At 36.8% G+C, this 23,456-nt stretch overlaps 3 protein-coding genes across 3 annotated transcripts; 2 read left to right on the forward strand and 1 right to left on the reverse strand.

Moving 5' to 3' along the window:
* Positions 1-3,447: 3,447 nt before the first annotated feature.
* Positions 3,448-6,106, reverse strand: LOC116111300 (chaperone protein ClpC1, chloroplastic-like). The gene is given in 7 exon segments (XM_031397498.1): positions 3,448-3,547; positions 3,638-3,853; positions 4,009-5,085; positions 5,169-5,386; positions 5,457-5,675; positions 5,765-5,929; positions 6,023-6,106. Coding segments are annotated over 7 exon segments (2,079 nt in total).
* An 8,034-nt stretch (positions 6,107-14,140) lies between these two features.
* On the forward strand, positions 14,141-15,458 carry LOC116111301 (short-chain dehydrogenase reductase 2a-like). Its single transcript, XM_031397499.1, has 2 exons — positions 14,141-14,175; positions 14,453-15,458. Exons 1-2 carry the CDS (start codon positions 14,141-14,143, stop codon positions 15,255-15,257), a joined length of 840 nt encoding a protein of 279 aa, XP_031253359.1. The 3' UTR covers positions 15,258-15,458.
* A 2,515-nt stretch (positions 15,459-17,973) lies between these two features.
* On the forward strand, positions 17,974-21,903 carry LOC116111311 (transcription factor ICE1-like). The gene is made up of 4 exons (XM_031397508.1): positions 17,974-19,048; positions 19,141-19,353; positions 20,332-20,502; positions 21,422-21,903. Exons 1-4 carry the CDS (start codon positions 18,137-18,139, stop codon positions 21,503-21,505), a joined length of 1,380 nt encoding a protein of 459 aa, XP_031253368.1. The 5' UTR covers positions 17,974-18,136; the 3' UTR covers positions 21,506-21,903.
* The last annotated feature ends 1,553 nt before the right edge of the window (positions 21,904-23,456 follow it).

Consider the following 23,456-nt stretch of genomic DNA (forward strand, 5'->3'; position numbering starts at 1 on the left):
TGGCAGTCTAATTCATGGAGGAGGCCGAACATCAGAAGTCTACGCGTAAAGCCCAAAGGGCTTAAATGAGCATGTCCGATTCAGACGGCCATAACTTTCTTTCCGGGAAGAGTTACGGGGCCTGTAAGATACCGTTGGAAAGATCATTCAGAGCCCGTCGATTTACACTAATGCAGGATGTCTGACGGATGAATTAATAGAGTGACTCGAACGTCAGAACTCCATGCGTAAAGCCCAAAGGGCTTAAATGAGCATGCCCCATTCAGACGGCCATAACGTTTTATCTGGGAAGAGTTACGGGGCCTGTAAGATACCGTTGGAAAGCTCATTCAGAGCCCGTCAGAAGCCCATTAGCTTTGACTGACATACAAGCCTTTGGCAGTCTAATTCATGGAGCGGGCCAAACCTACAAAGTTCGTACGTAAAGCCCAAAGGGCTTAAATGAGCATGTCCCATTCAAACGGCCATAACTTTCTTTCCGGGAAGAGTTACGGGGCCAGTAAGATATCGTTGGAATGCTCATTCAGAGCCTATCGACTTAGACTGATGCAGGATATCTAACAGACGAATTCATGGAGCGGGCCGAATGTCAGAACTCCGTGCGTGGAGACCAAAGTACTTAAATGAGCATGCCCTATTCAGACGGCCATAACTTTTTATCCGGGAAGAGTTTCGGGGCCTGTAAAATACCTTTGGAAAGCTCATTCAGAGCCCGTCAGAAACCCATCGGCGACGACTGACATACAAGCCTTTGGAAGTCTAATTCATGGTGGGGGCCGAACGTCAGAAGTTCGTGCGTAAAGCCCAAAGGGCTTAAATGAGCATGACCCATTCAGACGGCCTTAACTTTCTTTTCGGAAAGAGTTATAGGGCCTCTAGGATACCGTTGGAAAGCTCATTCAAAGCCCGTTGATTTAGACTAATGCAGGATGTTTGACGGACAAATTCATAGAGCGGGCCGAATGTCAGAACTCAGTGCGTAAAGCCCAAAGAGCTTAAATGAGCATGCCCCATTCAGACGGCCATAACTTTTTATCCAGGAAGAGTTACTGGGCCTGTAAGATACCATTGGAAAGCTTATTCAAAGTCCGTCGGAAACCCATCAGCGTCGATTGACATACATGCCTCTGGCAGTCTAAATCATGGAGTGGGTCGAACGTCAGAAGTCTGTACACAAAGCCCAAAGGGCTTAAATGAGCATGTTCCATTCAGACACCATAACTTTCTTTTCGGGAAGAGTTACGGGGCCTGTAGAATACTGTTAGGAAGCTCATTCAGAGACCGTCGACTTAGACTGAAGCATGATGTCTGACGGACAAATTTATGGAGCAGGTCGAACGTCAGAACTCCGTGCGTAAATCCCAAAGGGCTTAAATGAGCATACCCCATTCAGACGACCATAACTTTTTATCCGGGAAGAGTTACGGGGCCTGTAAGATACCGTTGGAAAGCTCATTCAGAGCCCGTCCGAAGCCCATCAGCGTCAACTAACATACAAGCCTCTGGCAGTCTAATTCACGGAGCGGGCCGAACGTAAGAAGTCCGTGCGTAAAGCCCAAAGGGCTTAAATGAGCATGCCCCATTCAGACGGCCATAACCTTTTATCCAGGAAAAGTTACGGGGCCTATAAGATACCGTTGGAAAGCTCATTCAGAGCCAGTCAGAAGCCCATCAGTGTCGACTGACATACAAGCCTCTGGCAATCTAATTCGAGGAGCGGGCCGAACGTAAGAAGTCCGTGCGTAAAGCCCAAAGGGCTTAAATGAGCAAGTCCCATTCAGACGGCCATAACTTTTTATTCGGGAAGAGTTACGGGGCCTGTAAGATACCGTTAGAAAGCTCATTCAGTGCCCGTCGACCTAGATTGATACAGGATGTCTGACAGACGAATTCATGTTATGACCCGAACGTCAGAACTCTGTGCGTAAAGCCCAAAGGTCTTAAATGAGCATGCCCCATTCAGACGGCCATAACTTTTTATCCGGGAAGAGTTCGGGGCCTGTAAGATACCATTAGAAAGCTCATTCAGAGCCCGTCAGAAGGCCCTCAGCGTCAACTAACATACAAGTCTCTTGCAATCTAATTAGTGGAGCGGGCCGAACGTCAGAAGTCTGTGCGTAAAGCCCAAAGGGCTTAAATGAGCATGTCCCATTCAGACGGCCATAACTTTCTTTCCGGGAAGAGTTACGGGGCCTGTGGGATACCGTTGGAAAGCTCATTCAGAGCCCGTCGACTATACTAATGTAGGATGTCTGACGAACGAATTCATGGAGGGGGCCGAATGTCAGAACTCCATGCGTAAAGCCCAAAGGGCTTAAATGAGCATGCCTCATTCAGACGGCCATAACTTTTTATCTGGGAAGAGTTACGGGGCCTATACGATACCGTTGGAAAGCTCATTCAGAGCCCGTCAACATATAATGATGCAGGATATCTGATGAACAAATTCATGGAGCGGGCCGAACGTCAGAACTCTGTGCGTAAAGCCCAAAGGGCTTAAATGAGCATGCCCCATTTAGACGGCCATAACCTTTTATCCGAGAAGAGTTACGGGGCTTGTAAGATACCGTTGGAAAGCTCATTCAGAGCCCATCAGAAGCCCATCGATGTCGACTAACATAAAAGCCTCTGGCAGTCTAATTCACGGAGCAGGCCGAACATAAGAAGTCCGTGCGTAAAACCCAAAGGGCTTAAATGAGCATGTCCCATTCAGACGGCCATAACTTTCTTTCCGGGAAGATTTACGGGGCCTGTAGGATACCGTTGGAAAGCTCATTCAGAGCTCGTCGAGTTAGATTGATGCAGGATGTCTGAAGGACGAATTCATGGAGCGACCCGAATGTCAGAACTCCATGCGTAAGGCCCGAAGGGCTTAAATGAGCATGCCCCATTCAGACAATCATAACTTTTTATCCGGGAAGAGTTACGGGGCCTGTAAGATATCGTTGGAAAGCTCATTTAGAGCCTGTCGATGTGGCAACCTGCTTTAGCTGGTTGGAGGTCATTTTCAAGGTCAAAATCCACCATTTTCTAATGATTCGGGGCTGTTTTTGTTATTTGCACATTTTTTTCCTATTTTATTTCGGATTTTCCTTTTTTAATTGATTTAGTTTATTTTCCTTTTGTTATTAGGATTCTTGTTAGCATTGGTTGTCACCCTATATAAACTGATTTTTCATTTTGGAAACAATTCAATGCATTATTCAAATTTTTCTTCAGATTTCACAATTTAAGTTTCTAGATTGAGACTTGTTTATTAGTTGTAAAGGTGTAAAGGTGTGGTCAAGTGCTACCCTTGTTTATTCATGCTAGCTCGCTGCTTCAGAAACCGCCTTTTCACGGCAGCATCCTTCTCAATAAGCTTTTTATGAAAGTGTGGTTGAAGTTCACAGTCTTTCCTTTGTTATCTGTTAAACGACCATCACCCAAAACCTGAAGCATAACATTCTACACAATAGGATGAGCCTTCACCATCTCATCAAGGAGAACCACACTATGAGGCTTCTTATATACAGCTTCAGTCAGTTGACCATCGTCTTCGTAGCCCCTATAGCCCGGAGGCGAGCGCAAGAACTTTGAAACTGTATGTCTCTCCATATATTCACTCATGTCTGTCCTGATTAAGGATTTTTTTTACCCAAAATATTCAACTGCCAAGGCTTTTGCAAGTTCTGTTTTTCCAACGCCATTAGAACCAGCAAATAAAAAGCTTGATAAAGGTTGGCTCAGGTCTCTAATTCCCACTTTAGCTTTACGCACGGCGCGGCTGACGCCCTCAACAGCTTCTAGCTGCCCAATTATATTCCTCTGCAGAGAGCCTTTTCCATTCCCAAAAGTCGCTGAGATTTTGCAACTGAAAGTTTCTCCGTGTTAATTCCGAATATGGATTTCTGGTGGATGAATTTCGCGTGCGTAAAAGCGTAATATGCAAGTAAAATATTTGGATGAAACCTATTAAACTTTCTTATATTTATTCAATTGATTACGGGAACTGCATTAAATTAGTACTGCACCAATATTTTGCCATTTGAATCAACATGTATTGTCACTGAATCGCCCTGTTTAATGCTTCCATTCAATATCCTCTCTGCCAAATTGTCCTCCAAGAGGCTCCCAATTGCCCTTCTCAAAGGCCTCGCTCCATAGCTGGGATTATAACCTTCTTTCACAATTTCTTCCTTGAATCTCTCTGTGACTTCAACCTTTATGTTCTTTTCTTTCAGTCTTTCGTACACTTGTTTCAGCATGATCTCCACGATTTCTTTCAGCTGCGAGTTACTCAATGGCCTGAAAACAATCACTTCATCAATCCTGTTCAAGAACTCTGGCTTGAAATTCTTTTTCAGTTACTCTGCAACTTTCATCTCCACATGGTCGAACCCCAGATGACTTTTCTTGAAAATCAAATTACCACCGATATTTGAGGTCATTATTATAATGGTGTTTTTGAAGTCCACGGTCTGCCCTTTGTTATCTGTTAAACGACCACCATCTAAAACCTGAAGCATAATATTCAATACATCACAATGAGCCTTCTCAATCTCATCGAAGAGGGTCAAACTGTGAGGCCGGTGGCGTACAGCTTCTGTAAGTTGGCCACCATTTACAGAGCCAACATAACCCGGAGGCGAACCAAAAAACTTGGAAACAGTATGTCTCTCCATGTACTCGCTCATGTCGATTCTTATCATGGCGTCTTTCGACCCAAAATATTCGACTGCTAAAGCTTTTGCAAGTTCTGTTTTTCCAACCCCAATAGGACCAGTGAATAAGAAGCTTGATATCGGGCGACTTGGGTCTCTGATTCCCACTCTTGCTCTACGGATGGCACGGCTTATAGCTTCAACAGCTTCGGCCTGACCAATAATGTGCTTCTGCAAAGTCTTTTCCATTTGCAAAAGCTGGTGAGATTCTTCACTGGAAATTTTCTCCGCTGGAATTCCGGTCCAGGTAGAGACCATCTCCTTTATATTATCTTCAGTTATCAACATTTTTGTTCCTAGTGATCCCTTTGTTTGATGTATAACCAATTTGGCGCCAGCTTCATCAATCAAGTCTATCAATTTGTCGGGATTAAACCGATCACTGGATCACATTTAATACACAAGTTATTACAAGATCATTATATACACACACAATTAGAGCAACAAAATTCTAAGGGACCTGACCTGATATACTGATGCGAAAGCTGAGCGGCTGCTGCTAAAGCGTTCGATGTGTATTTAACATTGTGATGAGATTCATATTTTGAGCACAAACCTAGCAGAATCTCAATTGTCCCAGCCACTGATGGTTCAGGCACTAAAACCTGCTGAAACCGCCTTTTCAAGGCAGCATCCTTCTCAATATACTTCTTGTATTCATCAAATGTTGTGGCACCAATGCACTACACCAAGCAAATTGCAAATTATAATGATATTTAAAAACGAATTGAGAATCATATTCAATTAATTCACCCTTAATTCTCCTCTTGCAAGGGCAGGTTTCATTATGTCAGCAGCATCTACTGCTTGTCCTCAAGAACCAGCACCTATAAGAGTGTGCACCTCGTCAATGAAGAGGATGATGGATCCTTCACTCAGTTTTACTTCATCTATCAATTTCGTCAACCTCTCCTCATATTCTCCTCGATTCGATGCCCCAGCTATAAGCCGCCCCATGTCCAAGGGATATATCTGAAATTCAGGAATATTCACACAAAAGACTAAAATCTTTTAAACATTAATTATTGTGTAGAATTAAGCTTCTTTCTCTGGAGTTTAACTGGAGAAGTATTATTTGTAATCCTCTGTGCTAAGCCTTCAACGATTACAGTTTTTCCAACACCAGGATCGCCAATAAGGCATGGGTTATTCTTCCTTCTTTTACACAGTATTTGGATGACACGTTCAAGTTCCTGTTGCCTTCCGATGAGAGGATCCAACTTGCCCTAAACAAGAAATCATATTTCTATCAGCCAGAGACCAGGAGAGAACACCATTAAATTATTGAAGACTAGGCAATGAAGGATCAATTAATTTACCTCTTTTGCCATTTTGTTTAAGTCTGTAGCATATTTGTTTAGCATTTCCAGCTGAACAGGACCTTGTTTCTCAAGTTTCTCCATTTGACTCACTACCTAGTTATAGTTTTATTTTATGGAATTATATTGTTACAAGAGTATGCATATTTCCTGTTTTATACTGAAATGTATGCATCCAATTTCTCAGGCATATTACAAAATCCAATGCACATCATCAGATGCTTTAATTTAATTAACTCGTTATTATGACTCCCATCCTTCCCTCTCTCTGTTGGTTATCAAATTGAGGGTACGGCTTCCAAAGAGTCCAAGACCATAATACTTCTCAGATTCATTTACATATTTTTATGCATGTATTTACTGCTAATCATGTTTTCTTCTTCTCCAAGTGCTGTCCCCTGGTCTTCTTAAACTGTTTAAAAGTCCCAAAAATAGCAGTTTTCATCGTGATCCTACCTTACGCAGATCGGTTTACGTGCAGTTCAGGGAGTGTATTGAATACTTCATCAACTGGGGTCACTGATAATTTGTCTCCCTAAATTCCATCCGAATGTGGCATCGTCTTATGCCTAACTGTTTGAGTATATAATTGATGCGTGGATCTATTGGTATCCCACCTCACTTTTTAATAAATTTCATAATAACAAATTTATCTTTATTTTAATTTCCTCTTCTTTATAAATACTTTTAACACCCATTATTATCTCATAAGCTTTAATTTTTTAATGTTATTCAAATCATTCTTAGAACGAAATGATAGTTTCATGAATGAAGAATATTTAAAGTGGGATATATCAAATTACAAGCAAAACAAAATTATAAATTTTTAATTGATTCACATATAAATTTATTATTATGTTATTGAGATTATTTGTAAGGATTTTTTTTAGCTTTAATTTTTTCTAAATTTTTAATTTAATTATCTAAAATTTTATTTTAGAAATATAGATAGTGAGGATTATATAGCATAAGTTAAAAAAAAAAAAAAAAATGTTAACTCTTTTAAAATATATAAACTGAAAAAATAGAATGTAAAGTATTTATAGAGTAGCCTAAGAGATGATTAGTTCTTTAATTCACTAGTGAGATGTCAATAGCTTCATCAACCTTACCCATTAGGCCACGTGTTTGTTTCATTCATCCTCCAAGCCAATTGAAATCGACCGAGATTTCAACCTGCAAAGTTATTTTCTGATTTAATATTGTTAGCGGACTGGTATCAGCCTTGGATTATGATCCAATTGTTGATCCCAAAGCACATTTCAGGCCAGTCCATTTTCTAAACAGTATTAATCTTGTTTTAAGAAGATGAATTGTACCTAATAAACAAAGAAAGGAGAGATCAGAAATGCTTAGGGGATCAGTGATGACATTTAACACTATCTTCTCTTAGATTGTGTAAATTGTAATTAGATCACAATACTCATTACAAGTTTAATATAAACCTAAATAAAACCTCCAACTAAATAGATACTAGATATTTATCGGTGGTTAAAAAAGTTTGTTCCCTTCATTGATTTATTAGGTTTAAAATTCTAATCACTTTAAGACCATCTAACACATTTATAGTTTACCCTAAAAGGTAGATATTCAATGAATCTTAAAGATTAGTTAAAGGTGCATACAAGAGAAGTGCTACCCTTACAAAGACAAATACAAAAGGGGCATACAAAGACAATTACCATCCTTGATCTTCATGATTCTCTCTCTCTCTCTCTCTCTCTCTCTCTCTCCGCTCTTTTTTTTTTTTTTCTTCTCTCTCACCTCACTTTGTAGCTAGGGATGAGCTGAGTCGAGTAGTGGCTGGCTCGAATGTATTAGGATGAGGCTCGAGCTCGACGAGCTCTGGCGCACGAGCTCGAGCTCGGCTCGTTTAAAAAAATAAACGGCTCGAGCTCGGCTCGGCTCAGCTATTTATAAGGATTTAAGAAAACGACGTCGTTTTGAACCCACCTACTTCTTCTTCCATCACCCCTCCCACTAACTTCTCAGTCGAATCTACTGAGACCAAAATCCAACGCCTCATCTCCACCCAGTCATAATCTTAAGTCGATCTTCCTGATGCATGTGCCACGTCATGAGGAAACTACTCACCACCATCGGAGTTCACCCCACCGTCATTGAACTCGTGAGATCTCAGCTTTACCTCCGACCTCCTCTCATGCGGCACCTACGTCAGTGGCCTTGACTCTCTCTCTGTTTTCGGCCGAATGAATGACTTTATTTCAGATTTTAGGGCAAATATGAACACGCGAGCTAAAACCTTACTGATCAATCTCACAAGCTCTCCTACTCGAATGACGTCTCGAGTGATTCGAACAGCTCGCGAACAATTCGAATTGAGCCCGAAAAGCTCGACATTTTTCATGAGCTTGAAGTTGAGCTCGAACTCGTGAACTACTCGTTCTCCAACGAGTCGAGTCTGAGCTCGTCAAATCCGAGTAGCTCACAAGCTACTCGGTTCGACTGCACCCCTATTTGTAGCCCTCTTTGTATAGGCCTTTGTAATGATAGTATTTTTCTATATGTAAATTAGTCTGAACACCCATATCATAGAAAATAAAAATAAAAAGATATTCATTGGAGAGTGTCACGGACAATAGGGATTTGCCTGCTTATCTGTGCCTCATAAATTAACCACTTTCAACAATAATGCACAATTAAGCAAGCATCATATATCAAATGCATTATATTTTTCTAATAAAAAAAAATTAACTCGTATTAATTTAAATAAAAATGGTGTAAACGTAAACATGGGCTCCCGGGAACTACATCACAGGATCTAATTTGTTTTCTATAATGTAATGATTTTTATGGTACTACGTTTGGAACGCTAATATTTCGAAGTTAAATAAAATTATAATTAAAAGGTTAAGCATAAGCTCCAGTGCTCGACATACACGGCATGATGTGGATCTAACAAGTCAACCATTAAATTAATGATATTTGGACACATGTCACATGATTCAAAAATCGAACTATCAGTACAAGTACAATACCATATATAATATGATAGTTTAAATCATATACATTGAGCATTATTTAAATCAAAATCCAAGAGGTTCCGTTACATTATGATCTGAATTAGAATTAATCACAGAAAAAGTGAACATTATTTAGTGGAAGAGCATTGATTGGATTTGTCGAAGGAGCAGAACCTGCACAGAAGCACATGGATCCACATGGAGCCATTTAAAAGAAGATCAAAAACCGATCACACGTATGCAAACTCAACTATACAACACTTAAATTATTTTCCTCCTAAAGTGAACACACAAACCCTAATTATATTATACACTGCTTAAACACTTTTTATAATAAACCCACATAATCTCGTTTTAACAGACATTAATCAAACAATCCAGCTCGTTAGATTATTGAGTTGTCTCTGGGTTGTCTCCGCAGTCTCAATAAGATGACAACCTTGTTATTATTTCTTTTTTTTCTTTACTTTACATGATTTAGTGTTATGTTATGTGCTTAATGTTATTTTATTCTGGCTGTCTCTTTTCGTGCCTTTGTTTTTGCATTTTATTGGTTAGGCAAGCTACCGTTGACACCAACAGCGCTCAGACCAGTGGGACCCCGGACCCTCCACTCTACTCTCTTTAAACTTAACCCATTCGTTTGTTAATTAATGTTGATTTAATTAATTAACACTGATTAATTAATCTACTACGTAAGGTATTTGAATATTATATGATGAGATGACAGATTACTTTATGCTTATATACATATATATGAGACAAAAAGATGATAGTAACTCATCCATTGTAGATAGTAATTAAGGGAAGATTAAACTAAAATCATGTTTAGATTAGCATTTTATCTATACCTATGAGATATATAACACTAATGAGATTTCATCGATAACATACGATACATTTGTTTTATTTATTGTGGTGTGGTAAATTCATTCAGCATGGATTTACACAATGTGTCCCAGAGTTATGTTAAAATCTAGGTTGTATGTCATTCTATTCTATGAAAGAGTTGTTTCATTTGTAAGTCTATCAAAGATTACTTCTCAATAATTCTCAAAGATGTGTTGTCAATCAGACTATGTGTCACTCTATGTGAGGATTACTCCATGTGTAAGTCTACCATTGTAACACTATATAAATTTACTTTTACCTTGATTGAGGGAGGCTTATTCATAACTTGCGCAAGCCACACTTAAATACAAAGAAAACAATGTAAAAAATAGTGGACATAAGATTTACACCAAGCATTTGAACCACTTAATTTTTTTTTTTCTTGTGTTATTGTTGTACTTTCATTTTGTTCATTAATCCAGCATCAATATCATGAGTTTAATACAAACTCATGAGTAAATTCCACCACGGATCATATGTACTTCTTAGGGGGTGTTTGTCTAAACTTATAAGCTGATCAAACTAGCTTATAAGTTCTAAAATTAAGCTAACATGTTTGTTTATAACTTTTTTGAACTTATAAGTTGAGCTTATAAGCCAAAAAAAATAAGTTGGGGGAAGATACTTTTTTTTTTTTTTGTTTATAAGTACTCTGTTTATAAGCTAGTTTAACCAAATATATTACTACATTATCTTTATTTAATTTTAAAATTTCATAGTATACCCTTGTTTAATGTAATACCCTTTTTAGTCATTTTATAATAAAATGTACTTATAAGCCATATTTTACCAAACATGTCAACTACTTATCAGTCACTTATAAGTACTTTAACCAAACACGTAGGATGCGTTTTTCTCATTATTTTTACCCATATTCCCAATCCTATTCTCCAAATATTGTTTGACACATTATTCCAGAAATATTACTATATTTTTTTAATTACTTTTAGACCCTTTAAGTTTATTAATTTCACTAAATACATCCAGAAAAAAAGTTTAAAAATTAACAAAAACACCCCTATCAACGCAGACTTGCTAGATTCTGGCAACCACCGTTGGTGGTAGCCGGAATCTATACGACGGCCTACACCACGACCAGAAATGGTTGGTAGTTCACCGATCTGAGATGGACTTTTTTGGCCTTTTTGGGTCGTCGACGGCCACTTTTGGCCGTGGATCTGGCCGAAAAAGGTCATAGCGAGGCGTTACGACATAGATCTGACCAGTCTGTGTCGTAACGCAATTTTTTGGCCAGATTCTGGCGGTGGTGGCCGAAATCTGGCACTGCGGGTGGTGGGAATGTTTTTATCATTTTATATGTTGGGGTGTTTAATTAAATTAGCAAACTTAGGGGTTTTTTTTATAAATTTTTAAATTTTATCTCGTAATACTCTCCTATTCAACTACCCAATATTATTCTCAAAATCCTATCCAAAATAATAAATCAAACGCACCCATAATTACTTAAAATTTCAAATGCTTATAAACTAAAATTAGTTTATAAATACTTGTTGCTTATAAGCTAATTTTTATAAGTTCAGATAAAAACATTATGAAGAAAATCGCATCAATATTTATTATATTAAGAAAAAGAATATTTTAGGATATCTACAAACAATGATTTTTTGTTAACAAGTCAAATTAATTAAATTTAAAAAAAAATCTGAACAGATTACATTATTATCAGTAATCACCGGTTGGCTTCAGTTGACTATTGATTGTATAATTTTAAGCCAGATTTAGATTTACTGATTTACTATTTATCCACGTTTTTCACATGGGGTTATGACGCAAAAATGCAGCAATTACAGTACATAGACGTATTAATTTTTGGTTAATTTATGGTTAAGGGTTGAAACTTGAATAATCTTGCAATGTAATTCATTCATCATGGTTCACTGCCCAGTGGCTCCTATATCTTTTGATCTAGACCGTTCACTGGTTCATATAATTATGAAGCGCATGATTAATGGTCTCTTTCTCTTCATCATCATGCACTTCTTTGTACAAAAGCAAAGAAAAAATAAAAAGAGAAATTTATTTAATGGGAAAGGAGTACTACAAGTGTAGATTAGTCTTTTTAAAAAGGTTACTTTCCCTTTAATTTTGTTCTTAATGATAATAAATAATTATATAAACTATGTGGTTGACATATATGGTCGGTCAAGCATTCTCTCTTGCGTGAGAATCCAAATCTTCTTGATAATGAATCATGATCTCTTTTCACTATATATATTATTAATTAAATAATTTTTATTATTTCATATGCTACAGCTGGCTTATACTCAAATTCATTTCATTTTCTGTAGCAAATTGATATAACTCTATATTCTTCATATTTTCGTTATAATTCAAACCCAGAAAAGAGAAAAAATATGCAGCTTTTTTTTTTTTTTTTTTTTAATGACCGGGGATGTCTAGACTAATTTACGTATACTTCAACTAATCTTTTAGGACTCTAAAACTATTGGTCGGATAAAAACTCTAGTTGTTATTTCTATTAATAATCAAGGGGTGATTCGAACTCAAAACCTCTTACGTACTACATCTAAGAGTCTTTTTTGAACCATTCGACCATCCAGGAGTGGTTAATAAAAAAAAGTTATGCAGCATTAGTCAAAGATTAACGAAGTTAAATGAACCGTTACATAATGTTGCATATTCCAGGTATAAAGTAAAAGTATATACTTTATGAATTTATTTTTTGACTTATGTAATATGCACCTCATATAAATGTAATGATAAATAAGTTTGAATTCATCCCTATCCGCACAACTGTGATGCATGCAAGAAAGCAATAAATAAAATCTAAAGGCACCAATAGTGCTCCCTTTTAAAATTAAATAAAAAAACATTATGAATTTGGTATCCTGTTTCATGGTAAAGATCATTAAATAAATAAGTAGGACAGGTCATTCCTGATAGAGTCATCGTCTCTCTTTCTCTCTTATTAGTTGAGAGTGTCTTCTCTTCTGCATGGAGATTTGTGTACACAAACTGCACAACCTTTGATTACAAATTCTTTCTTAAATTTCATTGCAGATCCAGACAAGAGCTAGTTTGCTAGCTATCTCTTTCATCTCATCACAATTTATATCTCTGTGTGGTGTTTAGATATGCTGAGATCATTAGCCAGGTCATTGTCGTTGAACAACTTTTAGTTCGGCTTTCTTTCTTCTTTGGTTTAAGCTTATTCTATTTGTCTATTTGATTTATTCACTTTCTGGGTTGACTGAGACCATGTAAGTTTTTCCATTTCTTTACTGCAGAGAGTTCAAGTTTATTGCCGATGATTTGTTCACTAAGCGTGCGAGATTTCTCTCCACAGTTGGTGATCGAAGGTTAGTAATTTATTGTTTATATGAAGGGAAGCAGTCGTCTGTGTTTATATTTTTCTTGATCAGAAACAATGAATGAAGTCTCTCGGTCTCTGCAAAACAAACTCTTGAAGCTTTTACCACATGGGCATTGCCAGAAAACTGAAAGTTTTATCAAAATCATTTAGTGGTTTTAATCTAATATTTCTGATAGATATGACATTTTTTTTTTTTCAATTATATCGCCATTATTTGGTTATTCTTTTTTCAGAATTCTGATACAAAAACAAAGTTTTGATATGTAATTCGAACGTACTTACTTAGCATTTTCATTCTTGATGTTTGTTTGTTCTTTCAAAATGAAGAAGAGATCAGGAAACTAAATGTTTATCAACAGATTAAAGTGCTTCTCTTTGCAACAGTTATGATCGACTATCACAGCTGTTTTTTAAAACATTATCATGAGAAATGGTCAAACAGTTGCTTCGTTAAAGGATTAGTATTAGCTTTCACAAAATGTTTACCAACATGTTAAAGTGCTTCTCTTTTTTCTGTTTTTATGGCCACAAACACAACTAGATAGGTGCAATCAGCCACATAATTCGATACTGTTTGCTTCCTTTAACTTCCTCGAGCTAATAAATTCTGCATAAATTTAGATTGACAAGCTCAAAAACATCAAAACGTGAAATTCAAAGAACAAAACAAACAACATATGACCAAGATTAGTAATATATTTTAGTAAACAATCCGGAAATTTCTCCCTTTTGTTCCTCATTTAAACAGAGACAAACTTCCTTTGTTTATGCACGTTCTCAATCCCCAGATCTAGCAAACCAGGACTCTGAATTACTTCACAACTGTTTTCATATTAATTCAATAACAGATAGTTGGAAAAAAAATCAATGGTAGGAAAGAGAACGTTAATGCCTCGCGAAACTCAAGATCTGCAGGCTTCAGAGTTTATTTTATTTTCATTTTAGAACTATATAATATAGGATAATATTTATAAGAGTTAAAATTCAAACCTGCATTTTGTTTGATGATGAATGCGAAGGTTTGGTTCACATTCCATCACCGGCCGCCTAAAATAATCATTTGATTGGACGTTGATAAATGACTCTCTAATCATTATAAACCTTTTCATCTACTTTGTCCGTTGGCATTTTTCAAAAGAAACGACTAGTTTTGTGTCTATCTCGACCCCATGAATAATAGTATTGGTTTGTTTTGGACAGACTGGAAGGTAAAGTAGCCCTAATTACAGGAGGTGCAAGTGGGCTTGGCAAAGCAACGGCCCAAGAATTTATCAAAAATGGGGCCCAAGTCTTCATTGCAGACATTGACTCTGAAATAGGCCCAAAAGTAGCCAATGACCTGGGCCCTGCAGCCCATTTCGTCCAATGTGATGTGGCTGTTGAGTCCCATGTTGCAGAAGCTGTCGAAACAGCTATGTCTCGATACGGAAAACTTGATATCATGTACAACAACGCTGGAACAGCAGGCCGGTTGGTCCTACAGACAATCGCAGAGCTCGACTTAGAAGAATTTGACCGGGTGATGCAGGTCAACATCCGTGGCACAATGGCCGGGATAAAACATGCAGCCCGAGTGATGGTTCCGATGGGCTCAGGCTCCATTCTTTGCACATCAAGCATTAGTGGGCTGATGGGTGGGCTAGGCCCACATCCATACACAGTTTCAAAATTTGCCATTTCAGGAATTGTGAAGTCAGTAGCCAGTGATCTATGCAGAACCGGAGTGAGGATCAATTGCATTTCGCCAGCTCCAATAGCCACCCCAATGGCAGTGACCAACATAGGCAAATTTTACCCAGGGGCCACAGAAGAGCAAATAATTGAAATCATCAATGGGGTTGGGGAGCTGAAGGGAGCCAAATGTGAAGAAATCGATGTGGCAAGGGCTGCTTTGTATTTGGCCTCAGATGAAGCCAAATATATAACAGGCCATAATCTTGTTGTGGATGGCGGGTTCACTTGCTTTAAAGCTCTAAACTTTCCTTCTCCTGATCAGGTTGTGTAATGTTACTGTTCTTTTTCTACAGCTTTCAAAATTACTTGGTATCTTTTTTAGGTAACCTGTGTGGTTTGAAATTTTAATGATGATATTTATCACATGAATGCCATTAATCTCAAAAGCTGTAAAGATTAGATTAAAATTCTAGGGAGATGTAAAATTTTTGTTTGATTTGGTATGACAGAGGGCGCTATTTGTAAGTTTGGTGATGAGTATAATTAAAAGTTAGTTGTATAGAATCTAAAGATTTAATTTTTGTCACGAGAGTTGCCCTGGATATTAATGACCCAACAGCCCAAGTAGCTACGACAAGCACCCATGCCCTGTTCCAGTTTGCCAAGAAAATGAGCTTGCAACGTTGCATCTGTTCCCCAATTTGTTGAAAGTGAAAAACATGTGTGATTTTTATAATCTGTAGGGACCCCAATCAAAATGACAATTTCAGTGGACTGCAAATCTACATGTACTATATGGCTAGCTGGGTGACAACTTTCACTTCCAAGGCACAGAAAATTGAGATTGATGCTTAATATTTTGAACCCAGATTAAATTTTTTTGAAGCAGTATATAAATATAACAATAATATGGTAGATAAAATATGTATGGTAATGGTCCCCTCTGTGATGTCTTTAACATCAAAACTTGTTCTTGAAAAAGAGCTTTGAGTTTGAGAGACAAAGGTAGGCATGACCACATGGAGAGGCCAGCCTCTTCACATGTCAGACTTAGCTAACAGCCAAGTTTATAATAATAATTCATCATTCATAATATAACACAACTAAACGGCGGGAACAGCCATGGAATTTGTTTGCTTCTTTCTCCTCCTCCTTCTCCTTCATTCATCACCATCCCCCACTCCACTTCTCTTCTCCCTTCTCCAACTAGTTGCATGTCTGCCACGTGTACTTGTTTATAAACTTGTTTTATGCCTAGAGTTATCACGTGAATGAAGGTAATAAAGTTGCCAAATCCAATCAGAATTTTAGATTAATTAGCCACGCAACCAGAGGATATGCATTTCAGCTCAGCTGGGTTTGATTTTTTTTTTTTTTTTTTTTTTGATAAAAACTTGGAGTTCGCAGGAATGCTAAGAGGGGAGTTAAAGTTTGAATAAGTGGACAAGTGTAAGTGTAGCTAGCTACCTTTGAATTGAAGGAGAGGGAATTGAAAAGTAATCAAAGCATTTGATTGGGTGGTAGGTGCGGTGAAAGCAAATGANTCCTATACGATCAGTCGTGCGCCATTCAGTTGATTGTCGGCGGTGGTGGCTAGCTACCATTAGTGGCTTGGGGTGGGTGGGGGTGATTTTGCTATAAATTAAAGTTTTATATGGTTGGATGTTTTAGTAAAATTTCAAATGTAGGGGGTTAAAAAAATTATTCTAAAAATAATATTATATTAATATTTATAAAGAAGGACAATTTAATAATTTATATAACATACCTACCCATTTATCCTCCCAACCAAATATATTGTTTACCAATTTATTTGAACCAATCAAACACATTTTCTAAACATTTTTAGTAGTCTTCAAGGTGATTTATCTTTTCGTTAATATAACATTCCTCTATAATAAAACATTATATAATCCAAATGTCCCCTTTATGGTACCATTGTAGTTGCAAAGTGATAGGTGATACTACACGACTATGTTTTTCACATCCATGGAACTCCTAAATTGGGTTCTTAGAACTTCATTTTTCTCCCTTTTGTTAATTAATGACCGAGTAAACCCTTCAATGACGACCCTTATATCAAACTTAAGATCTTTTTAATAATATATATAAGAATCTCTATTGTCCCATTCTACTATCAAGGCGTTTTTGGTTGTTTATCGAAGTTGTCAATTGGAATAGGTTCAGCTAACGAACTTTTTGACAGAAATGAAGTATCTTTATATTCACCTATTAATTGTTCTCATAAAAATTAATCTTTTATTTGACTAAAACTGATTCATGATAAGTTGTGTCAGGATTAGGCACATAGCCACATACACAATTGTGGGTTCAATTGAACCCACTCAATTTTTTNATAATCACAAAATTAGTCATTAGGATCTATTAAATATTTTACAAATTCAATATCGTAAGTAACACCAAAAGGTTCGAATTTAAGAAATCAATAAAATAAACAAATCTTGTTAACCATTAGGCTAACCCTTTCGAGTTGATGATTAATAAATCTCAATCTTACTTCTAATCTAAAATCTCAAATATTTAGGTTTTCTTTCTGCATTTGGAACAGTAGAAGACAATAGAGATTAAATTTTACCAGAGTTAATGTGTGGTGGAATTCCAAAGTAAACAAATTGTATCTACTTTCATAACTGTTGTTTCTCTCTCATGAATTATTTGAAATCTTACAAGATATTATGCAATTAATAGGATGCAAATCCATGAAAGCTAGGACAACGTAACATGTGTGTGACTTCATTAAATAAAAACTTTATTACTCCGTATATCATTTTTGAACTCTTTGTTTCCAACTATTCATGCCCATTATTAAATTTAAACGTGCCAAAAATAATTCTGATGGCTTGTCTCATGCTTTTATTGAAGCTATTATATCAAAAAACAAAATAATTTTCTTTGCTTCAAATTTCACTCTTATCATGCAATTACCCCCCTACCCCCCGCCCGCCCCCTCTTCTTAAAAAGAAAAAAAATGCCATATTATAAGTTATAACAGAAGATATTTTTAAAAATAAATTGAATAAAGAAGTTAACGTAACAAAACTGGAGGAAGAAGTAACCAGTAGATAACCATAGAGCGGTCTCCATTCAAACTTGGATTCTATTTCATTCTATTTGTGTTCCTGTTTCTGTCCATTTCCTCTTTCTCTTCCTCAACACCCTCTCACTTCCCCTTTTTTTTTTTCTTCTCAAATGGTTTTGGGACCAAACGGCATCGTTTGGATGGAAGGTCAAGATCAGGAACACTCGGTTCCTTGGCCCAGAACCAACACCACCATCGACGAAGCACAGCCACCGCCTAAAGTGGACGACTTAGTTATGGCTGGTGACTCTCTCTCTGGTTCCAAACCTATGCTTGACACTGACTGGTTCATCAACACCACTTTGAACCCACCACCACCTCACCAAGATTCTCTCAACGCCACCAGCATGGAAACTCACCCAGAGCTCAGAGGTTTAAACGCCTTCTCTGAAAGCAATCTTCTTCTCCAGCCTTTGGACTCGCAGGCTTTCACTCTCCTCAATCACAACAACAATAGCAGCAACAACAATCCCTTTGTGAGTGGCTTTGATTTGGGTTGTGAAGGTGGTTTTATTCAGCAGTTGAACCAGGCTCCAGGGTCCAGTTTGATGGGCTTAACGCCTCAGATTTGTACTACTCCTGACTCTGAGTTTCATGGGTTTAATCCTTTTACTTGTTTTGAAGGTTTTGACGGTTTATATTTCAACAACAACAGTAACATTAACAGGTCTAAAGTATGTTCACAGCCGACACTGTTTGAGAAGCGAGCTGCGTTGAGGCAGAGCTCTGGTAAATTGGAAAATTTAGATATATTGGGAGGGAATTTGATGGAGAGTAAGAGTAAGAAAAATGAGGAGGCCAGTATTGACATTTCGGGTTTGAATTATGAGTCTGATGAGTATACTACTAAGGTTGAGGAGAGTGTGAAAAATTGGAATGGAAATAGTAGTGTGAGTGGTGGGGATAATAAAGGGAAAAAGAAGGGTTTGCCTGCAAAAAATTTGATGGCTGAGAGGAGGAGAAGGAAGAAGCTTAATGACAGGCTTTACATGCTCAGGTCTGTTGTACCCAAGATTAGCAAGGTAATGGGTTTTGTTTAAAATGTTTTTAAAATGCATTATTAATGTTTTTTTTTTTTTGTTAGATTATGTGATTGTGTTTGTTATGTTGGCAGATGGATAGGGCTTCCATACTCGGGGATGCCATTGATTACTTGAAAGAGCTGCTTCAGAGGATCAATGATCTCCATAATGAATTAGAGTCAACACCAACTGGTTCTTTGACGTTGCCTTCTACAAGCATTCAGCCTATGACCCCAACTCCACCTACTCTTCCTTGCCGCGTCAAGGAAGAGCTATGCCCGAGTCCTAAAGGCGAACCTGCAAGGGTAATTCTATTCCAAATGTTAGCTAAATGGCTTTTATTTTGTCTTCTCTTAACTGTTCGATGCTTATATGCTCAAGGAAAATTCTGTTATAAATGGAGGTATTCTTTTTGGTATCCTAATTTAACACTTATTTAGGACATTAACATGATAATTAATGTTGATTGAAATGTCTTAATTTTGAAAATGTGTTCTTTTGTTTTTCAATGGTGTCTAGCATGCATAATATAAGTTTTCTCAATCTGGGAAACGAGCATGTTATGTGGATTTGTACTCCACCACGTTTTATCGTTTAATGGAAGTGGTTTTGTCAATCTTGTTCAGAGTTGATTTAGTAGCCTTAACAGTGTCTGCCTGCATGTGAATGTACTTGGTGAACAATGGGGTCCAAATGTTTAGTCCTTTCTATACAATGACTTGAACTGACAATGAGTGGTCACATGTTATAGAATCACAAACTTTCGGTGATTGGAGGATAAGTGATTTTGAAATTTTGATATACTGTTTAGGGATGAATATTATAAGATTAGTTAGATAAAATTACATAGACGGAGTTTATTTATCAATTGTTTGTATTTTTTATCCAGATTTGTACCATGAGATGCTGTGCATAATACATTTCTTTGGGTAGATGAATACTTGTGGTTCTTATAAATGCTTGGCTGCAGCCTCCCTATATCTATTTTTCTGTGTTTTATTTCTTGTAATTTGGTTTTGCTGAGACCTGTGCATTCAAACTACTTTATGTTGACTCTTATACTTTACATGGACTCTAAAAAAAGGTAGTTCCCATTCAACCATGTATCAACCTTGAATATAGATATGGATAGATTATCATGTTGCCCAACATGTATACTTCAGTTCATATGACATGGAATTGAAAGCAATTATTAATTGTATCTTTTTGGAGCAATTAAGCAGTCATATGACAGCATTAGGAAAGTACTAAATCATACATTTTTGATATTCTAAATTGTCTAGGTGGAGGTTAGGGTAAGGGAAGGAAGGGCTGTCAACATCCACATGTTTTGTGCCCGGAGACCAGGTCTTTTGCTCTCCACCATGAGGGCTCTAGATAACCTGGGTTTGGACATTCAGCAGGCTGTCATCAGCTGTTTCAATGGGTTTGCACTGGATGTCTTCCGAGCAGAGGTGCACTTCTTTATCATCTCCTTTTCAAAATTCTTTTTTTTGATAATAATGCATAGCTGGAAGATAATTTTTAACTAGCCTCTGACATTCAGCTCATTTAGCCGTGTTTAACATAAATCTGGGAACTGACATCTCTCAAACTCAATAATTTTGTATAAAAATTGTTCCTCAAATATGATGGAGAACATGTAAATTGTGGGTGAAAGCTTGTCTGTTGTGTTTGAACCCATATGACCACACAGAAATTATCTATATTGAACCAGTAGTTTGGATTATTCTACAGTTAATTGAATAATTGTTTACTTGGATGTTCCCTGTGAGTTTATTCTTGTATAAAGTGCTATCTCTGCATGCACTTGCATAGGTGCATTAGCATATGATTGAGGGTAATAATTTCTACTGACCTTATTGTAGAGGATTTGGTAAGTCTCGCAGATTTTGGCACGCTACATCTAGTATAATGTATAAACCTTCTCACTTTATGTTTGTTGCTCTCTCTCTCTCTCTCTCTCTCTCTCTCTCAACTTAAATTTTTGCAACTAGTGATTGTTTATACCATTGATCATCCAAGGATTTCCTTGCCCTCCTCTCTTTCATGCCCAGCCCTCTCTAAAGATCAATGATCAATTATCATTGATTAAACTGATTACAGCAAACATGGTGTAAGTATTGTTATCATGGTCTGTCAATTTTATCATCTAGAAACAGCAGTCATTTCCAATCTTTTGGTACAGCATAATAAACTGATCTGGACACTATGCGCTACAAAATCAACAATCATCACATCTACATCTCCTAGTAGCCCACCGTGGGTTTGCTTATGTTTTGTGGCCTGAGGCTTGATCATTCATGTTTTCTAATGCTTAGCATCTCAGGCTAATAATACGATCAAGAGACTGATTTTTTCTTTCTTTATCAGCAATGGAGGGAAGGCCAGGATGTGTTGCCCAAACAAATCAAATCAGTTCTTCTGGAAATGGCGGGTTTCCCTGATACAATGTAGCTCTTCTGTATTTGCAACCGTCAGTACAAGTGGAGGAACTAACTGTTGTTCTGTACCTCAAGTAGTTTGTAAATGCAATTTACTTCTCATTTCTATTCCCAGAGGTATATTATGAACAAGACCAGATTGATGTAGTTTGGAGAGACAGGTAGGTTGGTTAATCATCTTTGGTGGGTTCTATTTCGTTATCGTGCTTCAAAGGCATAGAAACTCAAGTTGTTCTTTTGAAATCATCTTTGGTGGGTTCTATTTCGTTATCGTGCTTCAAAGGCGTAGAAACTCAAGTTGTTCTTTTGAAATTTCAGTTTTTAGAATAAAATTTCCGTTTTAGTTGTTTAATTAGCATGAACAATTGTTAAAGCTTGTGAATGTTTGCATTTTCTGGAACTTTTTTTTCCTGCTAATATGTCATAATGTTCATGTAAATTATCATCTTCAAGGTTAGAATACATGTTCACTTAAGAAATCTTTCCCACTTAGTATTTTGGTAATTTAGTTCAGTGTTGTCCAATGGAGGATTTCATACCAAAAATTATCCTTATAAATGCTCATATTATACACACCATTTAATAAAATAAAATAAATTTTATGTTAAAATTTTATCCGATGGACAAACGGGTTCCTTATATATTTAGTAATGCAAACTGATGGGCCCGCCGCCCATCTATAAAGTTCGTGTTATTGAAAAAATGCAAAGCCAGTTGAAGTAAAAACAAAACGGTGTCGTTGCAATTCAAAGATTTAGGGCAAAATTTTAGTACTTACTCTCACTCTTGTATAAGAAAGTTGGTTCTCGTTTTACACTTTTACTTGCTTTCCCACGTTTTTCAACCTCTTGGCGCTTTCGCTTCTGCAGTAAGATTTTCCTTATCCTCTCTTTAACTTTTCATGCCGTGACTGTTAATTATGAACCAGGTTGTAAAAATGTACATATATATTTCTTTTTAATATTATATTCAATTAACAGTCGGAATAGTTTCTTACTTTTAGTTTAAATAAATGCTTTTCTAGATTCTATATGACTACTCTGAACCAACCATGCTTTTTCACTATCATGTTTTGGTATGTCTATTTGTAAAAACAAAGATTTGTATCTTTCCGAGCAATAAACCTTATTGTTCTTTTGCGTCTGTTCGGATTTTATGGGTTCGAAATCCAAAATCCCCTGAATGGAGAATCTCGATGCAAATCTATTTCTTACACAGACTTATGCAAGAAAAGATTGTTGTTATCATTTGCTTGCTTTTTGATGACCCATATAACTCTAATGGCTTTTTTATATTTTTACATCAAGCATAAGCAAGAATAGTAATTTAATTCAACCAATATCCTGATTGGTTAGCCTAAACAAATGACTTCAATAGCATAAAACATTTAGATTTTTTATTTCTATGTTTATTTATCTGGGACGTTCTCTTGTATTGGGTGCTGTTGTTTAAGCCAATTTATTTGAAACATGGATTTACTTCAATGATTGTTGCATATTTTAGTGATTTATGTTGAAATTCTGTTTGATGTCTTAGATACAGGGAACAAGTACAATAAGTAGGCCATGAGAAGCAAACTTCTCTTTCTTTTTGGTAGTAGTGTTTGCATGTCCTGAGACTTTTTGTTTATATTTTTAAGCAGTAACTTGTGACTTAAAGTCCTACTACATTGTGCTGAATAAGCTTGGAGTGGTTATGTTGTGTTAGCTTGAGGTTCTCCCATGATTCTTCAGCAAGCAATTTTACATTGAATGGAGAGTTCCGAAAGTGTCATAAGGAATCCCTCAAATTAGTATTTGACTTGACAGTCAGTATTTCTATCACCTTTTTGTATGCTTAATTTTGGCTAATGAGTTGCCAAATTAAAGGTGAACATTTTTCCTTGCAGGAATAGCTATGTTTTGCATTTGTTTATATTGGAGTTCAGAAATGAGCTGCCTCTAGGTTATTGCTTTCCCAGGTTT

Source organism: Pistacia vera, unplaced genomic scaffold, assembly GCF_008641045.1.
Source record: "Pistacia vera cultivar Batoury unplaced genomic scaffold, PisVer_v2 Contig630, whole genome shotgun sequence".
In the NCBI taxonomy this organism is placed as follows: domain Eukaryota; kingdom Viridiplantae; phylum Streptophyta; class Magnoliopsida; order Sapindales; family Anacardiaceae; genus Pistacia; species Pistacia vera.